Source organism: Typopeltis vanoorti, chromosome 4 (genome assembly GCF_054136105.1).
Source record: "Typopeltis vanoorti isolate ZY-2024b chromosome 4, IOZ_Tvanoo_1.0, whole genome shotgun sequence".
NCBI lineage: Eukaryota > Metazoa > Arthropoda > Arachnida > Uropygi > Thelyphonidae > Typopeltis > Typopeltis vanoorti.
In genome coordinates, this window is record NC_143552.1 from 128,461,940 (window position 1) to 128,484,095 (window position 22,156).

A 22,156-nucleotide genomic window follows, 5' to 3' on the forward strand; every position below is an offset into this window, starting at 1 on the left:
TTTCATGAAACGGTAACATCATGACGCGCCACCTTTAAAATCTTCAATGTTACACTCACAGACTACTTTGACTGCATATGTACGAATCATTTTTGATGCAAAATTTTGTCGATTTTCTTGCACCCATTTCAAAACTTCGGTCTCTAGTTCTGGCCACTTCGCAATTTTTCCACGTTCCACGCTTTTCATTACGCAAATTGTACAAAATCTCCTTGTGACCACGCCAAGTTCTAATCATTTTTTCTGTAGGCAGAGATCCAAAATGTCTTTCAGCTTCCCTATTCCTGTGTTCTTCCGCATATTTTACAACCTGCAATTTGTAACTTGAAGAATATGAATGTCGCCTGTTTTTCTCCATCATTAAAATCTACATGGAAATATCATATCTCACCACGTCAACTCAATACTGATAAACGTTGGTAACTGATTACTCAGATAAGATATTATGAAACTTGAATAGGCACACCCTGTTCTTAGCCAATGATGTGGTAGAAGTCACGTGAAGGTCACGCATCAATTTGATTGCACCATTAACCGCCTACAAAGATCTTGGAACATAAAAGGGAGTGAGTATGACTTTGAAAAGAGGAAACAATCTTTACCTTCATTATATAAGATGCACCCCATTTTTAAGATAAAAAAGTGCGTCTTATACACTGGAAAATACAGTAATTTGACAGGAAATATCCACTTGTTTTCTGATGATGCAAAATTGAAAAGAGTAATAGTCAATGAAGGTGATGTAGATATCGTGCAGGATGAGTTAAATATGCTAGCAGTATAGGCAAAGGAAAATGGCTACCAGTTTAATGTGGCTAAGTGTAAGGTGATGCACTTTGGGAGGATGAAATTACATGATGTATACTATATTAATGGAAATGAACTGCAAGAAGTTGAGGAGGCAAGAAACTTGGGAAGTGATTCTGGACAGAGAACTGAAGTTTAGAGAGCACAGGGCAAAGATGGCCAAAACAGCATATCAAATTATGTGGTTGTTGAAGAACACACTGCCAAGCAGGGATAAGGAAGTTATGGTTCTACTTTATAAGGCATTAATAAGGCCACACTTAGACTACTGTGCACAGGTCTAGCTACTTAGATCCCTTGGTGATGAAGAAGTGGCGGAGAGAATTCAGAAGCGAGTGTCAAAGATTGTGACATGTCTGTGGAATGCTTCCTATGAGAACAGGAGGTTTTTGGAGCCTGCAGATGAAGGTCTGTAGGCTCCAAAAACTAGTCGATAGGTGTAAGAGACGAGATACGATAGAAGTTATTGAAGGGATTTTATAGAATTGATAGTGATGATGATACTCCTAGAAATGGAGGAGATGTGATGAAGTATATATGTTATTAAAGGGATTTTATAGAATTGATACTGATGATGATACTCCTAGAAATTGTGTTAGAGTGTTAGGACTAGATTTTTTGCTTGATGATGAATAGGTAGAATGCATTGCCAGAGATAGTTGTGAGTGCTTCATCTGTGATGAGTTTAAGGAGAGGTATGATAGGTATTGTGTGAATAATGGCTAGTGTATACAGTCAATATAGGGTTCCCGCAATCAGTCTTCCGACTATATTGAGACACCCACCTGTATATAATAATAATCTAGAAATCTCACTCTAAAGAGTGGAACTTTTTCAAGTCACTTGAGGCCTCCAATAAGAAGGGCATGGTCTTATCAGGTGATGAAATCCATCTCCCTCCTAAAGACAATCACAAACATCCATGCCCATAGTGAAATTCAATCAAATAGCTTGTTTGATGGAGAACAGATATGCTAATCACTTGGCTAACCAGACTGACCACTACAGTTATTCATATACTTGACAACTATGAACTTGGCAGAGAAGATACAATGAGTGAACACATTCTAAAGGCAGTTTTAAAAAAAAATCACATCAGGTGTTGAGCCACTTAATGATATGGCTTGTGAGGGATGACCGATTGACAATGAACCTAAGATCATCATCAAATTCCTGATATATACCCTCAAGGGGTGTACAGGATATGATAGTACTACATGAAAAATTTACATCATAACTAACTAACTAACTTCCCATCTACAATTTTCCTCCAAATCAGTCTGTAAAATGTCAAGACTCCAATATTATCAGGTCTTATATTTCTGTCTTCTAAGGCACTTTTTTTTTTACTGTATCAATCCACCTATATCTTGGTCTTCCTCTGGGTCTTTTCCCTGCCAACCTGGCAGAGAACACTTGTTTTGCTAATATTTCCTCTTCCATTCTGTTTAAGTTACCACACCACCTGAGATTAGCTCTGCTAACGCATTCCTGGATGCTGATTTCCTAATATCCTCGTTTTTAATATGATATTGCCATTGATGCCATCTGTTCATGCCTCTAATCTCTCTCAGGACTCTCATATCTACAGTCTCTAGTCTTTGGTCAAGTGTTTTACTTCTGACCTAGCTCTCAGATCCATCATCATCATCAAATTCCTGCCAACCCTCAATGGGGTGTACGGGATATGATGTACTACATGAAAAATTTACATCATTACTAACTTCCTATCTACAATTTTCCTCCAAATCAGTCTGTTGCTTGTCAAGATTCCAACGTTATGAGATCTTATATTTCTATCGTCTAAGGCACATTGTACCATATCAATCCACCTATATCTTGGTTTTCCTGCCAACCTGGCAGAGAACACTTGTTTTGCTAATCTTTCCTCACCCATTCTGATCAAGTGACCATACCACCTGAGATTAGCTCTGCTAACGCATTCCTGGATACTGACAATATCAAGTTCTTTCCTGATATCTCATTTTTAATATGATATTGCCATTGATGCCATCTGTTCACACCTCTAATCTTTCTCAGGACTCTCATATCTGCAGTCTCTAGTCTTTGGTCAAGTGTTTTACTTCTGACCTAGCTCTCAGATCCATAAGTTAAAATTGGTTTGAACACTGTCTTGTATATAGCTAATTTAGTGTTTTGACTAATTTCTCTCTTATTCCATATAAATTTATTCAATTGACTTCCTACCATACCAGCTTTGTTGATTCTGTTGTCTATTCCAATATTTAATTTACTATTTTCACTAAAAATCGTGCCTAAATAGCTGAAATGTTTTACTTGTTAGACAGGTTCTCGATTCACAACGCAGTTGACATCTTCAACGATTCTGCCTATTTTCATTGTCTTTGTCTTTATTGCTGACCTTCATACCATAACTATTACAACAGTTATTAAATTTAGTCAGGGAATCTTGCAGATTTGTAGCGGATTTATTTAGAAGTATAACATCGTCCGCATAAAGCAAAGAGCTGACACTGACATCTCCAATTTTGATATTATGTTTAATACCATTTTCCTTCATAATGTGAACCATATAGATAATGAATAAAAGAGGGGACAATGTACATCCTTGTCTCACATCAGATTTAACATTAAACCATCTTCCTGTACTTTCTTCAATTCTAATTGCTGACTTAAAACTCAAATACAGACTAAGTATTACTTGATATAATGCCCCATTGTCACCATGTAACTAGAGTATTGAATAGCTTCTCTTTTGGCACCTTGTCATATGCCTTTTCCAGATCGACAAAACTTAAATACTGATCTGTGATACATTCCCATGATTTCTCCATTATTTGTCGTAAAGTGAAGATCTGATCCTGACAGCCTCTATTTGGCCTGAATCCAGCTTGTTCTTCACCAAGGTTTTCTTCCACAATTCTTCTCAACCATTTCTCAAGTATACTGGCATAAATCTTGCCCGGAACACTGAGTAGTGAAATACCTCTGTAATTCTCACATTGTTTCATTTCCCTTTTTATATATGGGTACTATGAGAGCTCTGCTCCAATCATCAGGAATTCGTCCCTCTGTCCAGGCCTTTTGAACTAGGCAGTGCAGCCAGTGTAACATTTTTATACCTCCATACTTCAGCATTTCTGGTTGAATATCGTCTACTCCAGTTGCCTTTCCACATTTGAAGCCTTTGATGACTTCTTCTACTTCAAGTATGGATATGTATTCCTGACTGTATGCCTGTTGAGTGTTTTTTACCACTGTGCTATCACTGCTTGTTTCTTTTAGCAATTTTTCGAAGTAATTACTCCATACTTCAAGGATATCTTTTTTACCTGTTTTCATGTCACCTTTATCATCTCTAACTCCTTTTACATCACTCTTTCCTCCATTTATAAGCTTCTTCAACAACCTCCAGAATATTTTGCCACCTTCTTGATATTTATTTTCTATGTTCTTGCCAAAGTCATCCCATGACTTTTGTTTAGCTAGTTTTACGAAGTGTTTAGCTTTCTTTTCCTTCACCGCCTCCATAACTTCCTGTATCCACCATGGAGTTCTGATTTTTCTATCCTTGCAGACAACCTCACCACATGCCTCTCTGGCTGAATCAATCAGGATTTTTTTCAAGGCTTGCCACTGAATCTCCAAGGTTTGCTTCCTGTTCTCAAACTCTTTCATTTTTTTTTTTTTCAATAATCTTTGTGTATTTTAGTCTATAGTTCACATCTGAGAGCTGCTCAACTTTTATTTGCTTTAAAACTTTCTTACATGTCATTCTGTTCAATATGAAATTCAATTTTATTCTGCTCAAGACTAAATAGTGATCACTTCCAATTTCAAATCCTCTGTACACTCTGGTGTCCTGCACCAGGGAGAAAACATCACTATCAACAATAACATAGTCAATGAGACTTCTATTATTCCTTGTCTCTTCTCTCCAAATGAATTTGTGGACATTTTTATGTTGGAAGATTGTGTTAGTAATAACCAGTCCATGTCCTGAGCAGAAATCCAACAGGTATTTGCCATTTTCATTAGCTTTGTCTTTTCTCCAAATTTTCCCAATATATTTTTGTATGTCTGACAGTCATTTTCTACTCGGCTATTTAGATCCCCAACAAGGACCAACTTTTCCTTTTTCATTGTGTCAGATGCTTTCTCTAAAGACTCAAAAAAACTCCTCCACTTCTACCTTAGTAGAACCTCCTGTGGGACCATAGGCACAAATAAGTCTCGTTGTCCAGTTCCCCATTCTGATATTTGCCCAAATCACTCTACTTGACACTGCCTGCCATTCAAGAAGATTAGCCTCATATTTAGTGTAGAATACTATGGCTGCTACTCCTTTTCCTTGGTTGTCATTGCCTGAATATAACATTTTCTATTTTGTATATATTGATCAAAAAGATCTCACCAGTTTTTGTCTTTTTTGTTTCAGTCAACCTTATTATGTCCATCTGGTACTTATCTAAACTCCTCAGCTAGCTCCATTTCTTTGCTATTCAGGCTTCCTATGTTGATAGTATACCGATCGTTAACTCTGGTGATGTTGAGCTTGGGGTGTGTTTCAGATTTGTTCCAGTAGCTGATTTTTCACTGTTCACCCTGCACCCCTGGGAAAAATAATGGGGCTTTGTTTAACCGGGCGACGCCCAACGGGTATGAAATTTTGTCGTGTTGTACCATCGTTTTGTATTTTGGTTTAAGCCAATAAGAATACAATTTGGTTGGCTAAATCCCAAATTGCCAGCCCATCCTCGTTCGTTCAGTATCCAGTTAGATACCCAACAGGGTGCACCACGAGAAGGTGAGGACTGGGCATTAGGTCAGAAGCCCTGGTCGGTTCTCCGCATTTCTTTAAAGGCTATGTGGAGGTCTCCTCTCAGTTAAACAGCTTTGACCCTTAAGCACCCCAAAAAATTAATTAATTAATAATTATTATTTTGGGAACAGTACAAAAGAAATATTTTATTTTAGATGGGAGGAGAATTATTATTCTCCATTTGATTGAAAGTACATTTGTTATATACAGTTCAGGAAAACAATGGCTTGCCATTAAAAAACAGACTTGTATATTCATATTCAAGTGAAACTACTGTTTTTGTTTATAGTTTGTTTTGATAAATATTTCTCCTTCAGAAATCTTCTAACAGCTAACTTCTTTTGTTTGCTTGTGAGAAAGTCATTATGCCAAAAATGTTATTTACTACTTTTTTCTTTTTAAATTGATGTAACCAAGAAGCTTCAGTGATTATATTTTAATTTAACGATAACACAAAAAGCATTCATTGGCCCCAAGACTTGCACTTCCCAGCAGCATACGAAGCGTTCCTTAAAGTTATTATTACAGTAATATCCCCCCCCCCCGCGCCCAACTATGCCACTTCACTTTATAACGATCCACTTATACGACTCTTTTCAGTTATGATTGTTGTTTATTTATTTATTTATTTGTCATTTATTTGACACACCATTTTGCTCACATGATGTTTTAGCAACAAGATGTTTTCATGAACCAATCAATGTGTTTTCATAACTGTTTTTTTTACGACATTCATTGATTGCTACATCTGTTTGTGTTTCAGTGTTGCACGGTGAATTATAAATTGTTTATTACTATTGTTTTATTTTATTGTTATTAATAATGGTAGATACCATTCAAAGTAAGGGTACTGTTGCTTCCAGTGAAAAGAAGATGCATAAACCTATTACATTTTATACGTGCTGTATAAAAAGCCATTTTTATACAGCTTCCAGGAATGGCATGGCTTCTTGTTATCCCTTCCTGGTCCCAACCCAATCTATGAAAAATCTGATCCACATTAATCTGGTAATAACCCCTTACCAAAGTATATGTCTCAATGACCACCACACACACACACACACACACACACACACACACACACACACACACACACACACACTTGTCCTATCCTTCTATCTGATAGACTTTAATGCCTTTTGATTACTCAGCATTCCAGAGACCAGAAACCACTTTAGTCAATCACCTCTGAACCATTTCCAACATCTCTTGATTCTTTTTAAAACCTGGTTACCAAATCTGTGCACAATAGTCTGATCAAAGCTTTATATAGTGGAATCGTGATGTACTTACTTACTCCTAAATGTGAGTGTTTTCACTATCATTCCCATAATGCACTGTGTTGTCCTCACAATTTAGCAAAATTGTCTCCAAAATTTCAGGTCTTATCCACCAACCAACACCCCAGATCCCTCATCTCCCCCACCTCCTCTAAGATATCACCCCACAAATCTTATACTATGCACCCTATCTCTTCTTCCAAAACTGTAAAGTCTTTCACTTTGTTACGTTGAACTGTTCCTTTTTATTCGCTCATTCAGAAAATCTATTCAAGTCCACTTGCAAGGTTAACAACATCCGTTATACTCCTCATAGTTCTCTCAACTTTGCATCATCTGTAAATAACTGTATATCACCATTCAAGACCTTCCCAATATCATTTACATACAAATTAAACAGCAACCAAACAGAGGGGCACACCACTAGTGGCTTTCCTCTTCTGGGACATCGCACACACATATTCAACTTGCTGATGCCTACCAGACAGCTATTCTCTAATCCAGTGCACTAATCTAGTATTCAACTCATCTGTTCCAGTTTAATTATCAGCTTGTGATGTAGCAATCTATCAAAAGATACTCCTTTGGAACATGGGTAAATCTGACTAGTGATAAAAAGGAAAGTTAAAGCTGTTATTAATTCCTTGGAACATTCCCTCAAGACACGTGGTGATAAAATTCAAGCCAAATATACTGCCAGTGACTGAAGAATAAGCAAGTGAAGGCAGGGGCTGAAAGGCACCAAAGACAGAGCCCACTTTCAGAAGGATGCAGTCAATGATCAAACTATTTATACGCAACTGTACTGAATATGACATTTGTAAAAATTTAGACAAAGGTTCCCATATAAATGACATCAAATTTCAGAGACTGCCAATTTGCTTGCAGTCTGAAATTTGTGCAAGTCATGTTTTTGCATCACAATCACACAAGTGGTGGTTGTCAGTCTGTTCTCACAATGATGTTCATAATCACTGATGCAATTGTGAACATCCAGTACAGGGATCAGCAACCTTTTCAGACTCACAGGCCGCATTCAACTTTTATTTTTAATAATCGGGCCACAAGCGTTTTTTTTTTTTTTTTTTTTTTTTTTCAGTCCAGTTCTAAAGAATCAATAGTTTCTTTTATTTTTATGAACAAACCATTGTCGGTTGCGGTACCTTTTAAACTACACAAAGTGGCCAATTCTTCATGAACTTTAAAGTCACTATTGATGCCCGAATAAATACCATTAACTGCTCAATGTATATTACATCAGTTACTTTCATCTTTGCCAGAGCGCAACAATCAAATGATTTTGCTTTAAATTTAAGATGCTCAAATAAATGAGTTCTGATTTCTTCTACTCACTTTGTAACTCCTGGCAGATAAACTAATATCTTGAAATAATGTCTACTTTTCTGGGTGTATTCATTCAATTACAGCTAATAAACATTGTTTAATAAATTCTGTATAGGGCTTTCTTTCTTTCGTTCAACTTCATTCTTTCGCTACGACATAACTAGCACGAACAACAGATTCATTATGAATACTTTGCTTCTTAAATATATTATGCTGAGCAGTCAAAGAAGCTTGTAATTTATTAATTTGATTTTTTCCAAGTTCACAGTTCAAATCCTTGTATTGGCTTTCATGTTCATTCTTGTAATGACATATGATATTATATTCTTTCATAACAGCAACACTTTTATGACAAATGAGACAAAGGGGCTTATCCCAATTTTCAATATTGTTTTAAATTTAAGTTGCTCAAATAAATTGGTTCTGATTTCTTCTACTCACCTTGTACAAGTATATTAGTTTATCCTGTTAGATAAACTAATATCTTGAAATAACATCTTCTTTTCTTGTTCCATTTATCATTAAATCTTCTTCCTTTATCTGCAATTTTATGTTTTCTTGAATCCATTTTTGAAATTATTTTTAACAAATACATATCCTCTTAAAATAATAGTCCATGTTATTGAATTATATTAAAAGACGGACTAGGGAACGTGCCTTCAAAATCTTGGTTGCCATCAGATGAAGTTGTCTTTGTTATCCCCACTCATGATGACTCGCGCCAAGTTGCACGGCAATATCACGAAGTATAGGTATAAAATTCTTTTTAATTTATTCATATCATAAAATGTATTAAAATAATTCAACATTCGGGCCACATGCCATGTAGGTATGGTAATGGCATGTGGGCCACTTTAATGGGCCACCAAAAATGCATGTTTGGGCTGCATGCGGCCCAAACATGCATTTTTGCCACTTGCTGACTCCTGATCCAGTAAACTGCTGTTGCATATATCAAAACCAACATCCTCAGCAAATTTTCATCTCTGATAAAATGAAGTTGGTATCATCTGTTATGAATTTTTACCCTTTAGCCAAAAATCTGCAGGAAGGATATCCATTCAGTAAAAAAAAAATTCTTTTAAATTTATCCCACATGGAAGGCTGTAAAACCAATAGCATGGTGTTATATGTAGACAAGTGATTAAGAAAAAAACTGCTTATGTGTGTTTTTGAACAACTAGAGGTTGTGAACCTTAGGAAAATTACTATCCAGAAAGATTTCAATAGCACAGAGGTAGACGGAATGAAAGAGGAGGATGAGAAGTTGTCTGATATGTTTATTGATGAACAGTGAAGAGATATAAAACAGTTGCTAGTGTGCAGCAGTGGAAGCTGCAGCATATGTGTAATGCACTGGTCCAGAAATGGATTATGCAGGTTAACCAAAGATGTGCCTTTAGGACAATACAAAGAGAAACAATGCATATCAATCCCAGACAAGCTCTATAGCCTTGACTGAGAAAATCTATCCCATCCTTCATATTTGCCAGACATCCCATCATTATTTTTTCTCACTTCTAGTATACATATATGCTACTGACAATTTTGCCTAAGACTTGGCAGCAGAAACAGAGATGAATGATTCTAATCAGTTCAAAATATCAGGAGTTCCACAGGAATAGTATGTATTTATAAATTTGTATTTTGCTGGGAAAAGGTTACTGGTTATAAAAAGTGATTATTTTACCAAATAAAACCTTTTTGATAATTTTTTTTAGGAATTATAATTATTATTACACAGTCAGATGACTCATCATGGAAGACCCAACCTATCCACACAATATCTATTACACTTGAACTCACTGACTGACAGAGCATTCAACACTGACTTCCACTCACAATCTCTCCCTCTCTAAAAAAAATCCCCTTGCTAACCACACTCTTAGTCAATTTCCAGGGATGACCTCTTGTTCTGTCTCCATTAGTCTTTCTTTGCACTAACCCAACAAAAACCCAACTTATCATTGGGGTTTCCAAGAAATGGTGACGATCTGAATACAATAATCCAGATGTGGCATTATCAAGACCTTATGGAGGAATGAAAACTTTCTTATCTCCACTGTGTGTGTGTGTGTGTTCGTTCTTCATTAACCAGTAATCTATGATCTACACTGATCACTTCTGCAACAATATCCTCTGAACATGTGTATTAAAGCTTATGTGCTGGGAGAAACTCACGTTAGAGACTTAATGAGGTGAAACAACTGAGGAAGGATTAAAAAGAATATTTATTTATTCCAATATTTCATCTCAGTCACTGAGACATTGCCAGAGAGTACAATACGAGACGTAACACACACATACACACACACACACAAAGGCAACACAAAACTAAGTGAAACACATGGAAAAGACTCAAGTTCTAACTAGGTGGGGTGTCCTCTGTGGGTACTTGTTGGCAGCCTAGAATGTAAACTGGGATCTTGAAGTATTAGTGTTTACCATATTTTGGGAAGTTTAATGCAACCATATTTATTCAAATTATGCTGATTTCTGAGAGCAGCTGCAGATTCCAAAAAGTCTTTCTCTTCTAAATTTACTGCAGTGGAGCATGGTGGTCTTTTTCCAATTGATTCTATGAGCCCTATCCATGGTCTGCAAGGCCCAATTCATTACAGTCATGACTTAGAGATGTATTTTCTGTGTTCTTCAATGCAGATGTTGGCTGATCTTCTTGTCTGTCCATAGTAGGCTAACCTGGAGTATATAGAACAGAAAGCTCTATATACTCCAGGAATTGAGAGAGAGAGAGATCTGTCCTGGCACAACATGGAATTGGAAACACTAGCCACAGGATCCAGTGGGAAAACACATATATCCATATATAATATAAACATGAAAGGTTATACAAAGAGTGCTGAAGCCCTACTTCATTAATCTAACCTCAATCATAACGACTGCCTTCCAATTTTTAAACTAAAGTGTGGGAAATTCTTGTCCCCTCCCATCTCTTTTAATTTTATTTTTGGCCCAATAGTCATAACCTACAAACATACAACTGTATACATACAGGGATTCCAATTTAATGCATGTGCACTACTGTTTCTTTATTCAAATTCCTTACTGTTGTTCACTGTTTGCACTGATTGATGTCTTATGATATGCAAAACAAAATACCTGTATAATAAATCTAATTTTTACTGCGGTACACATATGATTCTATAGGCTTAGAGCTATTTTGCCAACATTACCCTCAAGTCCGTAGTCTCCCAATTTCCAGCAATCCAGTACCATCAATGTGATACACAGTATGCTATTTTTTCATCCTGAAGTGCAAAAATGTTACCTTTTGCAACATTAAATTGGCAACGATTATCCTTCACCCACAAATTTATTAAGTCATCCTGCAGGATATTTACATCATCTTTATCAACTATTTTCCTTCCCACTTTTGGATCATCAGCAAACAACTTAATATCCCCCACCCCCATATCATTAATATACTAATTAAAGGGTAATGGCCCTACTACATAGCCTTGAGGCATTCCACTAGTCACCCTCATTCTCATAGATTCCATTCCATTGATCTCTGCCTCATGGCTACTCCCCCCCACCTCACATGCCATCAGATTCATATCATTCCCACTTGCACCAACTTAGTTTTCCATGTGGCATTCTGTCAAAGGTGCTGCAAAGTCTAGCAGCATCATTGTGTAGCTATTTCCATTATTAATTCTGCTGACATTCTATTATAAATTACTAAGGTAGGGCCTATCCTTTATGAAGCTGTGCTGCCCACCATGAGTATTGTATCCCTATCTACCCATTCTTGGATTTTACATTTAACTTTTCCAAAAACTTTAACCACCACCTGAGATACTAATTCATCTGTAATTTGCTACGCCTGTCTTAAAGCCAACTTTATGTAACTTTAACTAACTTTATGTAACTATCATACTCTCTTTCCACTTCCTTGAAACCTTGTCAGATTAAACAACTTCATAAGAGTCATTACCAATTCTCTTGTATATTCATTATACAAACTATGGAAGCAACTACCATGTTAAAGTAAAAATTTCAGTTGAATATAAACCAAAATAATCACTCAACATTTTGACCTTCGCATTAAGGTCATCATATGGAGCACGCGCACACACACACACACACACACACACACACACACACACACACACACACACACACACACGCACGCACGCACACAAAGAAACAAGCTACATAATCTACATGGTATGCTAAAGTTATATTAATTTGGTCAACCATTAAAACTACTGGCCTGACCTCTGGGAAAAAAAAAATACTAAATCAACGCTAGAGTCCTGTTATTATTATTATTATCTGGTTGGTTACAAAAAATAAATTAAGCTAGAGAGCAACATGCTCACATAATTACTCATATATACACATTTTTATGCCACTATTATTGTTTAGATTAGGATGGTTGATCAAGATTTCACAGACTTCTTTAAATTTACGTTTATATCTGGGTTTTTATGATGTAAAGAACAGGTGTAAGGAGTTAAAGGCATGATCTGAGAGGCCTGCTTCACCAAAATTGTTAAATTTAATGTGTTGTGTTCTCTTTTACAGATAGGAATTGTACACCCAGTTTCACTAATATAAGGTAAGTTACAGGTGCAATGGATGCAATATACTCCAGGGTGAGCCAATGGGGGGGGGGGACCTTAGAGGTGTTGAATTTGTACAGATAATGAATTTTGATCATCATGTAATCATGAAGGAAAGTATTCTCTTGCATATTCTTGTAACATACAGGCTAACAAACTATCCAGTCCCACTACTGTAGTCACATTGATATTTGTTAATATGCTGAGCACCTCCAGTTCATCCACCTCCACCAGACTATCAGCAATGGATGATATACCCTTGCAAAGGGATCAATTGGTAGCTATTTCACCTCTTCTGTCACTTTCCTACCATCGGTACTGATTAATCTTAGCTAAATTATAATCTGATTTAGTCTTCCTTACCATACTAGTCATTCTTCTTGCCTGTACTTTGTACTGCTCACAAGTATGCCATCAACCTTTTTCTTTATATTCCTTCCACAATGGTTTCTTTTTTTGCAGTTCCTGTTTTATATCACTACTCATCTATTTAACCTCCACTCGATTTATCCTCCTAACAATCCCATTTACTTCCCATGCAGTACTGACATTCTTTCCTTGTAACTTTTTAAATTGTGGCACTGCTCCAAGCTGCATCCTCAGTCTGTCATACTTACCAGTTCAACATAAATCCTTTCTTGACAGAGAATTCCATTTGTTTAGCAACTTTCCCAGAACAAAACTGCATGGTCACTTTTCCATGATCAGAGGCAGAATATTTACTACAGTTACATATTCTGATGCTATTACTAGATCCAGCACTCTCAAACCCCTGGTTATCCTCCATGCTGAGCACCTCCAGTTCATCTACCACAATTTTTGCACCAGACTGTCATATCAGGATGTTTCAGGTAATAATCCCTTAGTAACTGTATAAATTCCATTTCTATCTTGCCATGTCCCCTTTCCTCCCTCTAATCTATGATCCCATAGTTAAAGTTTCCCATAATAACTGCTTGGCCTGCACTCATTTGTGCTAATCTACTGATGCATGGCATCCACATTTTTCAATAGACTCCCTAGTTTATAGCAGCAAACATCGATAGATTTGTCCCATTCCTCTTTATCTCACACCAGACAACCTCAAATTAACTATTGCCCTCAGACTTAAAATTGTCCTTAATTTCTATTTTGTTGGTCAAAGTTCTTCAGACATCAGCAATATTATTGGTATCATCAGTAAAAAAAATTATCAGTATCGGTTCACTGATACCGATAATTTTTGGTTAAGCTGAGATGACTAATGCCGAAAACTCCTTTCCTTTATTTCTAATACTTGCATTTATGTACACATATTTCAACATTCCCTTAGATCCACAGTTACCAGTATAATGTCATTACCAACCTATTCAAGATCTGAAACCTGTGAAACTGTATTTGACATTGCATAATCATTTCTGTGGATGAGTGGATATGACTGGACTGCATTTGAATGATTTTGGAATTAGATAAACATCTAACTCCAAAACTATTTGTTTAAGAAAAAGAGAGAGAGTTGTTCAGCAGGAGATCAGAAGTGCAAAATTGGTAAAAATAGCAGTTCTGAGGTGGGGGGAAAGAGATGCAGTCAAATGTGGGTTCAGCCACTGCAACCAATTTTGCACTTCTAATCTCCTGCTGAACCTCTCTCTCTAAAACAAATAGTTTTGGAGTTAGATGTTTATCTAATTCCAAAATCATTCAAATGCAGTCCAGTCATATCCACTCAAATATGCCTATAAACTGCACACTATTCCTCTTGAACAACTTCTCACTGACTCATTAGTAATCATGGTCCTTCTTCTTCTCTATTCAGTCCTATCATACCAAGGCAAAAGACTTGCAATCTTTACATTCTCAATCTTTTTCACAACAACCTCTGAGCAACACTTTCATATCTTCTATCATTGCATGTTTCTCAAATTTTAAATAATTTCTGCCTGCCAAAATAATCAACTCTTTCACTTCTCCCCTCTGCACACTGCAAAGACCTTCACTAACATCCTTGATCTTCACACATAAGAAGCATGATTTAACATACTTAAAGAGACTTACAATCTTTACATTCTCGCTCTTCTTTTTTGCTCCTATGGACAACACTTTTGTATCTTCTTTCATAGCATGTTTCTCGATTTTTTAATCATTTATGACTGCCAATGTAATCAACTCTTTTACTTCTCTCCTCTGCACACAGCTTCATCCTTGATCTTCACACCTGAAACATGCTTTTTGACACACTCATTAAAAAAGCGCAACATTAATATGAGAAATATTACATTAGTGCACACATAAGTACACCTCTTATCACTGAATCTCCATAAAATAGCTTCTTTTTTTCCAGCTTCTTGCTTTCACTTTTTCTTTCAATTCTCCTTCCTGCTATGCCATATGCCAATCATTTCTCATGCTCAGTTTGTCCTGTGAAGGACTGAATAAGCATGCTGTGTCTCTCATCACTGTCACCTCATTATCCACAGCTACTTGTTCCCACTTTCATTCATATTCCATCTACAATCACTCCCTCCTTCCACTGCATTCTCTACACTCACTATCTTGCCCTACATCATTAATATTTGTTACTTCATTCTTCTGCTTTTTTTTTGGCATGATTCATATTTCTTGCACTTTCATGAAACACTTGCAACACACTCTTTCATACTATAAGCCATTCACTCTTGGTAATGAGTACATTGAATAGACACAAAATCTCTTATGTTAAACTCAGTGAATAAGAAAGCTCTGGATGTCATTTTTCTTATATGCACCAGTGTCATGCAAAACGCTTTTTAAATGACACTGCGTAATGAAATTTACAAACAAACACACTCAACTATACAGTCTAAAATAAGTAAAACACTACCAATAATAATTACTAAAATAAAAAGACAGGTGTGTGCCACATGTGACACTGCTACTTCCATGAATGATGCTAGCCAGATGAAAAATTATTTAAATATATATTTAAAGTATTCTGTACACCCTCTGAGGATCATCATAAAAGTTTTAAGTGGGGCTGTGTTAAGATTGGGGTAAGACATTAACTAAACTAAAAAAAAAGTAAAATTATAAGTAAAAACTTAATAGCAAAAATAATCTATAGTTAAATATATTTGAAAATATAACTAAGCTACAGTATAATACTACCTAATGGTTATGCCACATGTAACAGATGGATGATGATATAGTTCATGTGTTTACTCATGGCCAAAACTTCTTGAAAGCTGGTCTATTTGCTAAGTAATTCATGCAAGCTGACTACATGAATTGTTTAAATTTTAAAGGGGGGGGGGAGGGGCTATAACCACTTCTTACATTTTCAGTACTACATCTTTTAAAGTTATAAAATCATTAATGAATTCATTTCAGTTAAATTCATCACTCTTGCAACTATAAAGTTAATTAGTGAAGTTGGAAAAGAAAAATCTAAGATTTTTTTTTTTTAAGCTATGGAGCACTCCCTTTGTGACAACTAGGCTAAAAAAGTCATAATCAAGTGAGGTTTAAATCAAAACTTATTAATGCATATACCTGTGTAAAAACTTTTGTAGGTAAAGCCAGTAAAAACTTGCCAAAGACTTGATCAGAGCTGAGGCAGTATACAATTAAAAGTGATGAGCATAAGATACTGACACCTGAGTGTAGAAATAACATTCAGATAAATGAAAAATGTAAAAACTCAATAAAAATGACCAAAACGATGAATTATGTAAATTTTGGATTTTGAAAGAACTGAGAATAAAGAAACAGGAACAAAAACCTGTTTTATATATATATATATATATATATATATATATATGGTAAGCCTGCAAGATACATGATGAGTGCTGATCGTTTCATTAAAGCATCATCAGATGTGCATAGCCAAAAACTCCCTGTGAGTCAGGGAGTTTTTGGCTATGCATAAAAACACGTTTTTGGCAAACGTGTATCAGGAGTTTGGTTGGTTTGAGAGTATATGGGAGTTGGGCTCGTTTGAAAGTAGGGGAAGTAATTTATTTTGTTTTTTTTACCATGAAGGGGAACAGCACAGGAGGTTGATTGGTCAACCTATAGTACATTAGTACCGTGAATGGGTGGTGGGTTGGGAAATGAGGAATTTGTTTACATTTGATTTGAATGACTTTAAATTGTATTCGTTGGGAAACACAGCAGGGTCATTTCGTGTTTATGGCACATTGGATGGTTCTTATTGCTAATGATTCAAAACAACATAATTTGAATTAAATTTCTTGGAAATCAATGATGACCTTTTCGATTTCAGGGGTATGTTTAGATTGTATTGCATGCAGGAATATCTTGGTATGTTTTTTCTTTGTGATAGAAAGTAAGAAATCTGGTATGGGAATATTACAATCTCAATAATGCTCAATTAAGTGAGATTTAATAAAAAGAATGGTAGAATGAACATAGCAGGTATTGCAACCAGACTCGCAGTTAAACTTATGGATGACATTATGACATAATAGCATGTCAGTCTGAGTTATAGTAGTTCTGTTTCAGTAAATTTTGTAGTGTGCTGTCAGTAGTGGTAAAGATAATTCTGTAAATTGAATATTTGAAGATTCGTTTTATGGCTTTATAAATGTTTTGGATATATAGGAACTTTAAAACTATATGCAGTTTTGATATGTGGCTATGAGAAAAAAGGAGGTGATTTTGGGCTGAGTGAATGATGTAGTCTATGAGTTGTTTGGGATACTGTTGAGAGCTGGAGATGGGTAATTTTTTGGTTAAAAGCTGTAGTTGAAGATGGTTGGCCTCAGAATTTTAACTATTTTTAACAAATTTTTAGGCATTAATAACTTGTGTTAAATGATAGATATTTCTGATGCAATAAGGGTGAACTTCTATTCTCCTTGGCTGCAGCTCATCAGCTATTATCAACAATGCTCCTCCCCCCATTTTATTCTCCCTGTCATTTCTGAACAGTGACAGCTGAACTGGATAGGGGTAATGGGTTTACAGTAATGCTACTGGACCTTGCCAAGGCTTTTGATAGGATACCACATAGAACCCTAATCAGTAAACTGGAGCAGATGGGGGATAGATTGGTGAGGGGTTGGTGAGATGGATAGGAGGGTGGTTGAAGGAGAGATACCAGAGAGTGGTTTATTCAGGAGTGGAGTCTAAAAGACGGCTTGTGACTAGTGGAGTGCCACAGGGCTCTGTTCTTGGACCACTGCTTTTCAATTTGTTCATCAATGATATAGGAAAGGATTTGAGAGGAAGTGTTCACTTGTTTGCTGATGATGCAAAGTTGGGTAGAGCAATTATGAGTGAACAGGATGTCAAAATTTTACAGGATGATTTGCATAGTTTGGAGGACTGGGCTAGGAAAAATGGATGTCAATTTAATGTGCCAAAGCATAAGGTTATGCACTTTGGGGTGAAAAGAATAGCAGCAGTATATCGCATTGGTGGAACCGTACTCCAGGAGATTGATGAGGCCAGGGATTTGGGAGTGTTGGTGGATAGGGAATTGAAGTTTAGGGGGCACATTGCAAAAGTGACTAAAACAACTCACCAAATCACTTGGCTTCCGAAAAATACTTTAACATGCAGATACAAACAAGTTGTTGTTCCTCTGTATCGAGCCTTGATAAGACCCCATCTGGACTACTGTGCCCAGTTATGGGCACCAGGGTTTCTTCGTGATGGGGAGGAGGTGGAGAGGATCCAGAGACGAGTGACCAAGATGATAGCAGGTCTGTGGAATGAACCTTATGAGAATAGGTTGAAGTTTTGTGGGTTGCAGAAATTGGTAGATAGGCGAAGGAGGGGTGATATGATTGAGACATTCAAATTACTGAAGGGTTTCTATAAGATTGATCCAGAAGATATTTTTGAAAATATGACTGGTGGTGGGAGGACTAGGGGCCATGAATGGAAGCTGGGCAAGGGCGTGGTTGACAAGGGTGTTAGATGTAGGTACTTGGAGAGTAGTGAATGAGTGGAATAAGCTTCCAGAGCCTGTTGTGGGTGCTATGACCGTGAATGAGTTCAAGGCAAGGTATGACAGATACTGTGTGAATGTCGAATAGTTGTTCTGGACATGATGTTAGGGCCTCCCTCGATGAGTCTGTCGACTCCTTGGAGTTGCCCGGAACAATAATAATAATAATAATCTACCATAATAAGAGATGCCAGTGGGTAGAGAGGGGAATAAGAATTGTTTTTCCGTAAGGGCAGGAAAAAAAGTTCAGAGAATATACCACCAATGTTCTGGGCCCATGGGAAGACTGAAAATTTGTTCATAAAACTGGTTATTGTATTTAAAGTAATTTACTAAGATTATTAGTTTTATTAGAGAGAGGATATCTGTAAGAGGTAATTTTGTGTGTTCCAATAAAGTCTGGTCATTTATAAGAGTGTGTGGATGATGTCTAAGGTTCTGGGACATCAATGTTTGTATATAAAGCAGAAAGAATATTACTAGATGATGTGCTTGTTATGTTGGAAGAGTTGATTAGTATTTTTTATAATAAATTTTGAATATTTTAACAATGGTTTTAGTAGAAGTGCAATAAATTTGGAAAAGGGAGCTCTTGTGATATGCTCGTACATGTTGATTTAAACATTTTTCAATTTGATTTATATGTGGAGTGGGGTCTTCGATGATTATTTTATGTGTTAGAATCATTGACAATGTCTAAGATTTTATTATGGTAATCTGTTTTGTTTATTATTATGTAATATCTCCTTTCCAGCTTTACTGATAATAATATCAGTTATGTAAAAAAAAAAATAATAATAATAATATAGCATGTGCAAGTCTCGGTGAGAGATTTTGTATAGGATAGGAATTATTTGACTATTTGTGATATTGTCTTTTGGAAAAAATGTCTTTGTTTGGATCATCTTCTAGTTTAGTTTGGGCTTTAATGAAGCATTCTTTTCTGTAGAAAGTTTCTGTGGGAATAGTAAAATTTAAACCTTTGTTTAACTCTACTAGAGAAAATATATGGTTAGATAAATTTATAAAGGAGCTAAAAGCTCATTTATGTTTACTCTCTTTGGGTGCAGAATAAGTTGGGGGTGGGGAAGCAGAATGTGCTTGTTTATACTAATGAACAGTGAGTTAATTAGTGAATTTTTATTTCAGGATGATGTATACATGAAAATATACTGAACAACATAATATATTCATTATGTTGCTTCATTACAACATTCATGTAAAAGCAAGCAGCCACCAAAGTTTATGATTTACATAGCACTGAAGAAGTAAGATAACCTCTCCAATGAATCAAAACTAGTACAACAATGACAAAGGTTGTCCTTTCAAATTTTATTTAAGAAAGCAAAATTGGTGAAAATGAGCATGTAATAAAAATAAGTGTTAATATTCTTAATTTATACATATAAATTTAGTATGAAAAAAATATGCTGACTTGACAATTAATGAATAGTTTGTCTTGTGTAACTAAATTATGCAGCATAAAGCACCTGGTTTTTGAAACCAAAAAATAGTAGAAAATGAATAAAAATATTCAATCATAATAGAATTACACAGTAGCTTTATTAAACAAATAAATTATAAAAACCTGCAATTTTAAAAATAGTAATTTCAAAATATATTGATCATGTTATGGCTTTGCCTCACAAATCACTCAGGAGATTCATTACCTGTTTTAGGAGTTTCAATTTGGCACTTTATATCTTGCAAAAGTCTCAGACAAGGACTGAAATATTGATAATTACATGACAATTTTAACCACACATTAATTTCCATATGCTTCATTGATACAACTAATCTTTTAAGGTACCTGTGGCATGACTATAAATAATAAATTACACGATAACCACAGTAATTAACTTTAATGAAATGAAAGTACAGATATTTCGTACTGAAAATAACAGTACATCCGTGTACCAAATCAAACTACCAAAAAGAGTCTTGGCAAAGCATTAATGCAATTCTAAATGAAATTTGATACGGCAAACTTTTCATTATAAATAATTCCTTTGGTTCTTAGAAGTTCACACAATAGTAAACACTGCCTTTATCAACAACAAACCTAAAAATGATTTCAAATAAACAGCAGGATAGAAGTGAAGCATACCTGGAGAATGACTGACTATTCTTTCTGGAGAAAGGCCAGGACTACTTGATTATGATAACTGGGCACTAGTTTGGCTATTTAAAGTTTTTCTGATAGCAGTATTTTTTACCTGTCCTGATGCCATTGCCTTTTCATCTTCCATATTGTTTCTACACACTGATGATGTACTGTTATTTTCAGTATGCAATATCTTTCATTTCATTAAAGTTAATTACTGTGGTTATCATGTAATTTATATTAAAAACTAATTTTGCAAATCCTATTACAGTAAATGCATTCACCAAATCAAAGGTACAAAAAAAAAGGTCTTGACAAAGCATCAATGCAATTTAAACGAAATCTGATAAAGCAAACTTTTCATTATAAATAATTCCTTTGATTCTTAGAAGTTCACATAATAGTAAACACTGCAGTTATCAACAACAACAACCCTAAAAAAAATTTGAAATAAACAGCAGGACAGAAGTGAAGCATACCTGGAGAATGACTGACTATTCTTTCTGGAGAAAGGCCAGGACTACTTGATTGTGATAACTGGGGACTAGTTTGGCTATTTAAAGTTTTTCTCCGGCTGTAAGTAGGATCAATTGCCATAGCAATATTTTTTACCTGTCCTGATGCCATTGCCTTTTCATCTTCCATATACCTATAAGCAGCAACAATATGATTTTCTCTTAGATATTTTGCATCCCTAACCTTCTTCAACAATTAGTAGAATTCTTTGCTTAGAAACAAAATGAAATATTGAAATACAATATTATGCAATTTTGGAGTTTGGTTAGAAAAACAAAATTGTTGAAGTCTCTATATACCATTTAGGACCAAGTCTGGACAATATTTAATCTTCACCTCTTTAAGTCCATTTCTAAGCATCCAGAATGCCTGAAAATTCTCTGACAATTTGAAACTATATGGCCTAAAGTGTATTATACACTGCTTGGAAAGAAGTCTGTTGACTTCTTTCCAAGTTACCCATGCAAGGTGCACTGTATCATGTAACAAGTTGTGTTTGTAACCAGTATAAATTGGAGGAATATGATGTACCCAAGTCATTGCAATTGTGTCTGGAGAAAATGGCTGAGTAGGGAACTGATGGAGTTTGAAGGAGGCATTGTGATAGGATGTTATAAGCCTATCTGTTCAACAAATTGGGGCATCCGAGGTCAACAATTAGTGATACCATACTGAGATGGTATGGTATCACTTCGTAGCATCCAACAGTCATTGGAACATGACTGCTGGATGCTACGAAGGATATGTAAAAACTGCCATTCGTCGGCCAACATGTTGAAT

At 35.7% G+C, this 22,156-nt stretch overlaps 1 protein-coding gene across 1 annotated transcript in view; it reads right to left on the reverse strand.

Moving 5' to 3' along the window:
• LOC150107669 (uncharacterized) overlaps positions 1 to 22,156 on the reverse strand; it is a 226,910-nt gene that overhangs the window by 14,328 nt on the left and 190,426 nt on the right. Inside the window, exon 11 of the mRNA XM_090392164.1 lies at positions 21,340 to 21,509. Coding sequence (XP_090248290.1) covers positions 21,340 to 21,509 — 170 coding nt within the window. The remainder of the gene's footprint in view (positions 1 to 21,339; positions 21,510 to 22,156) is intronic.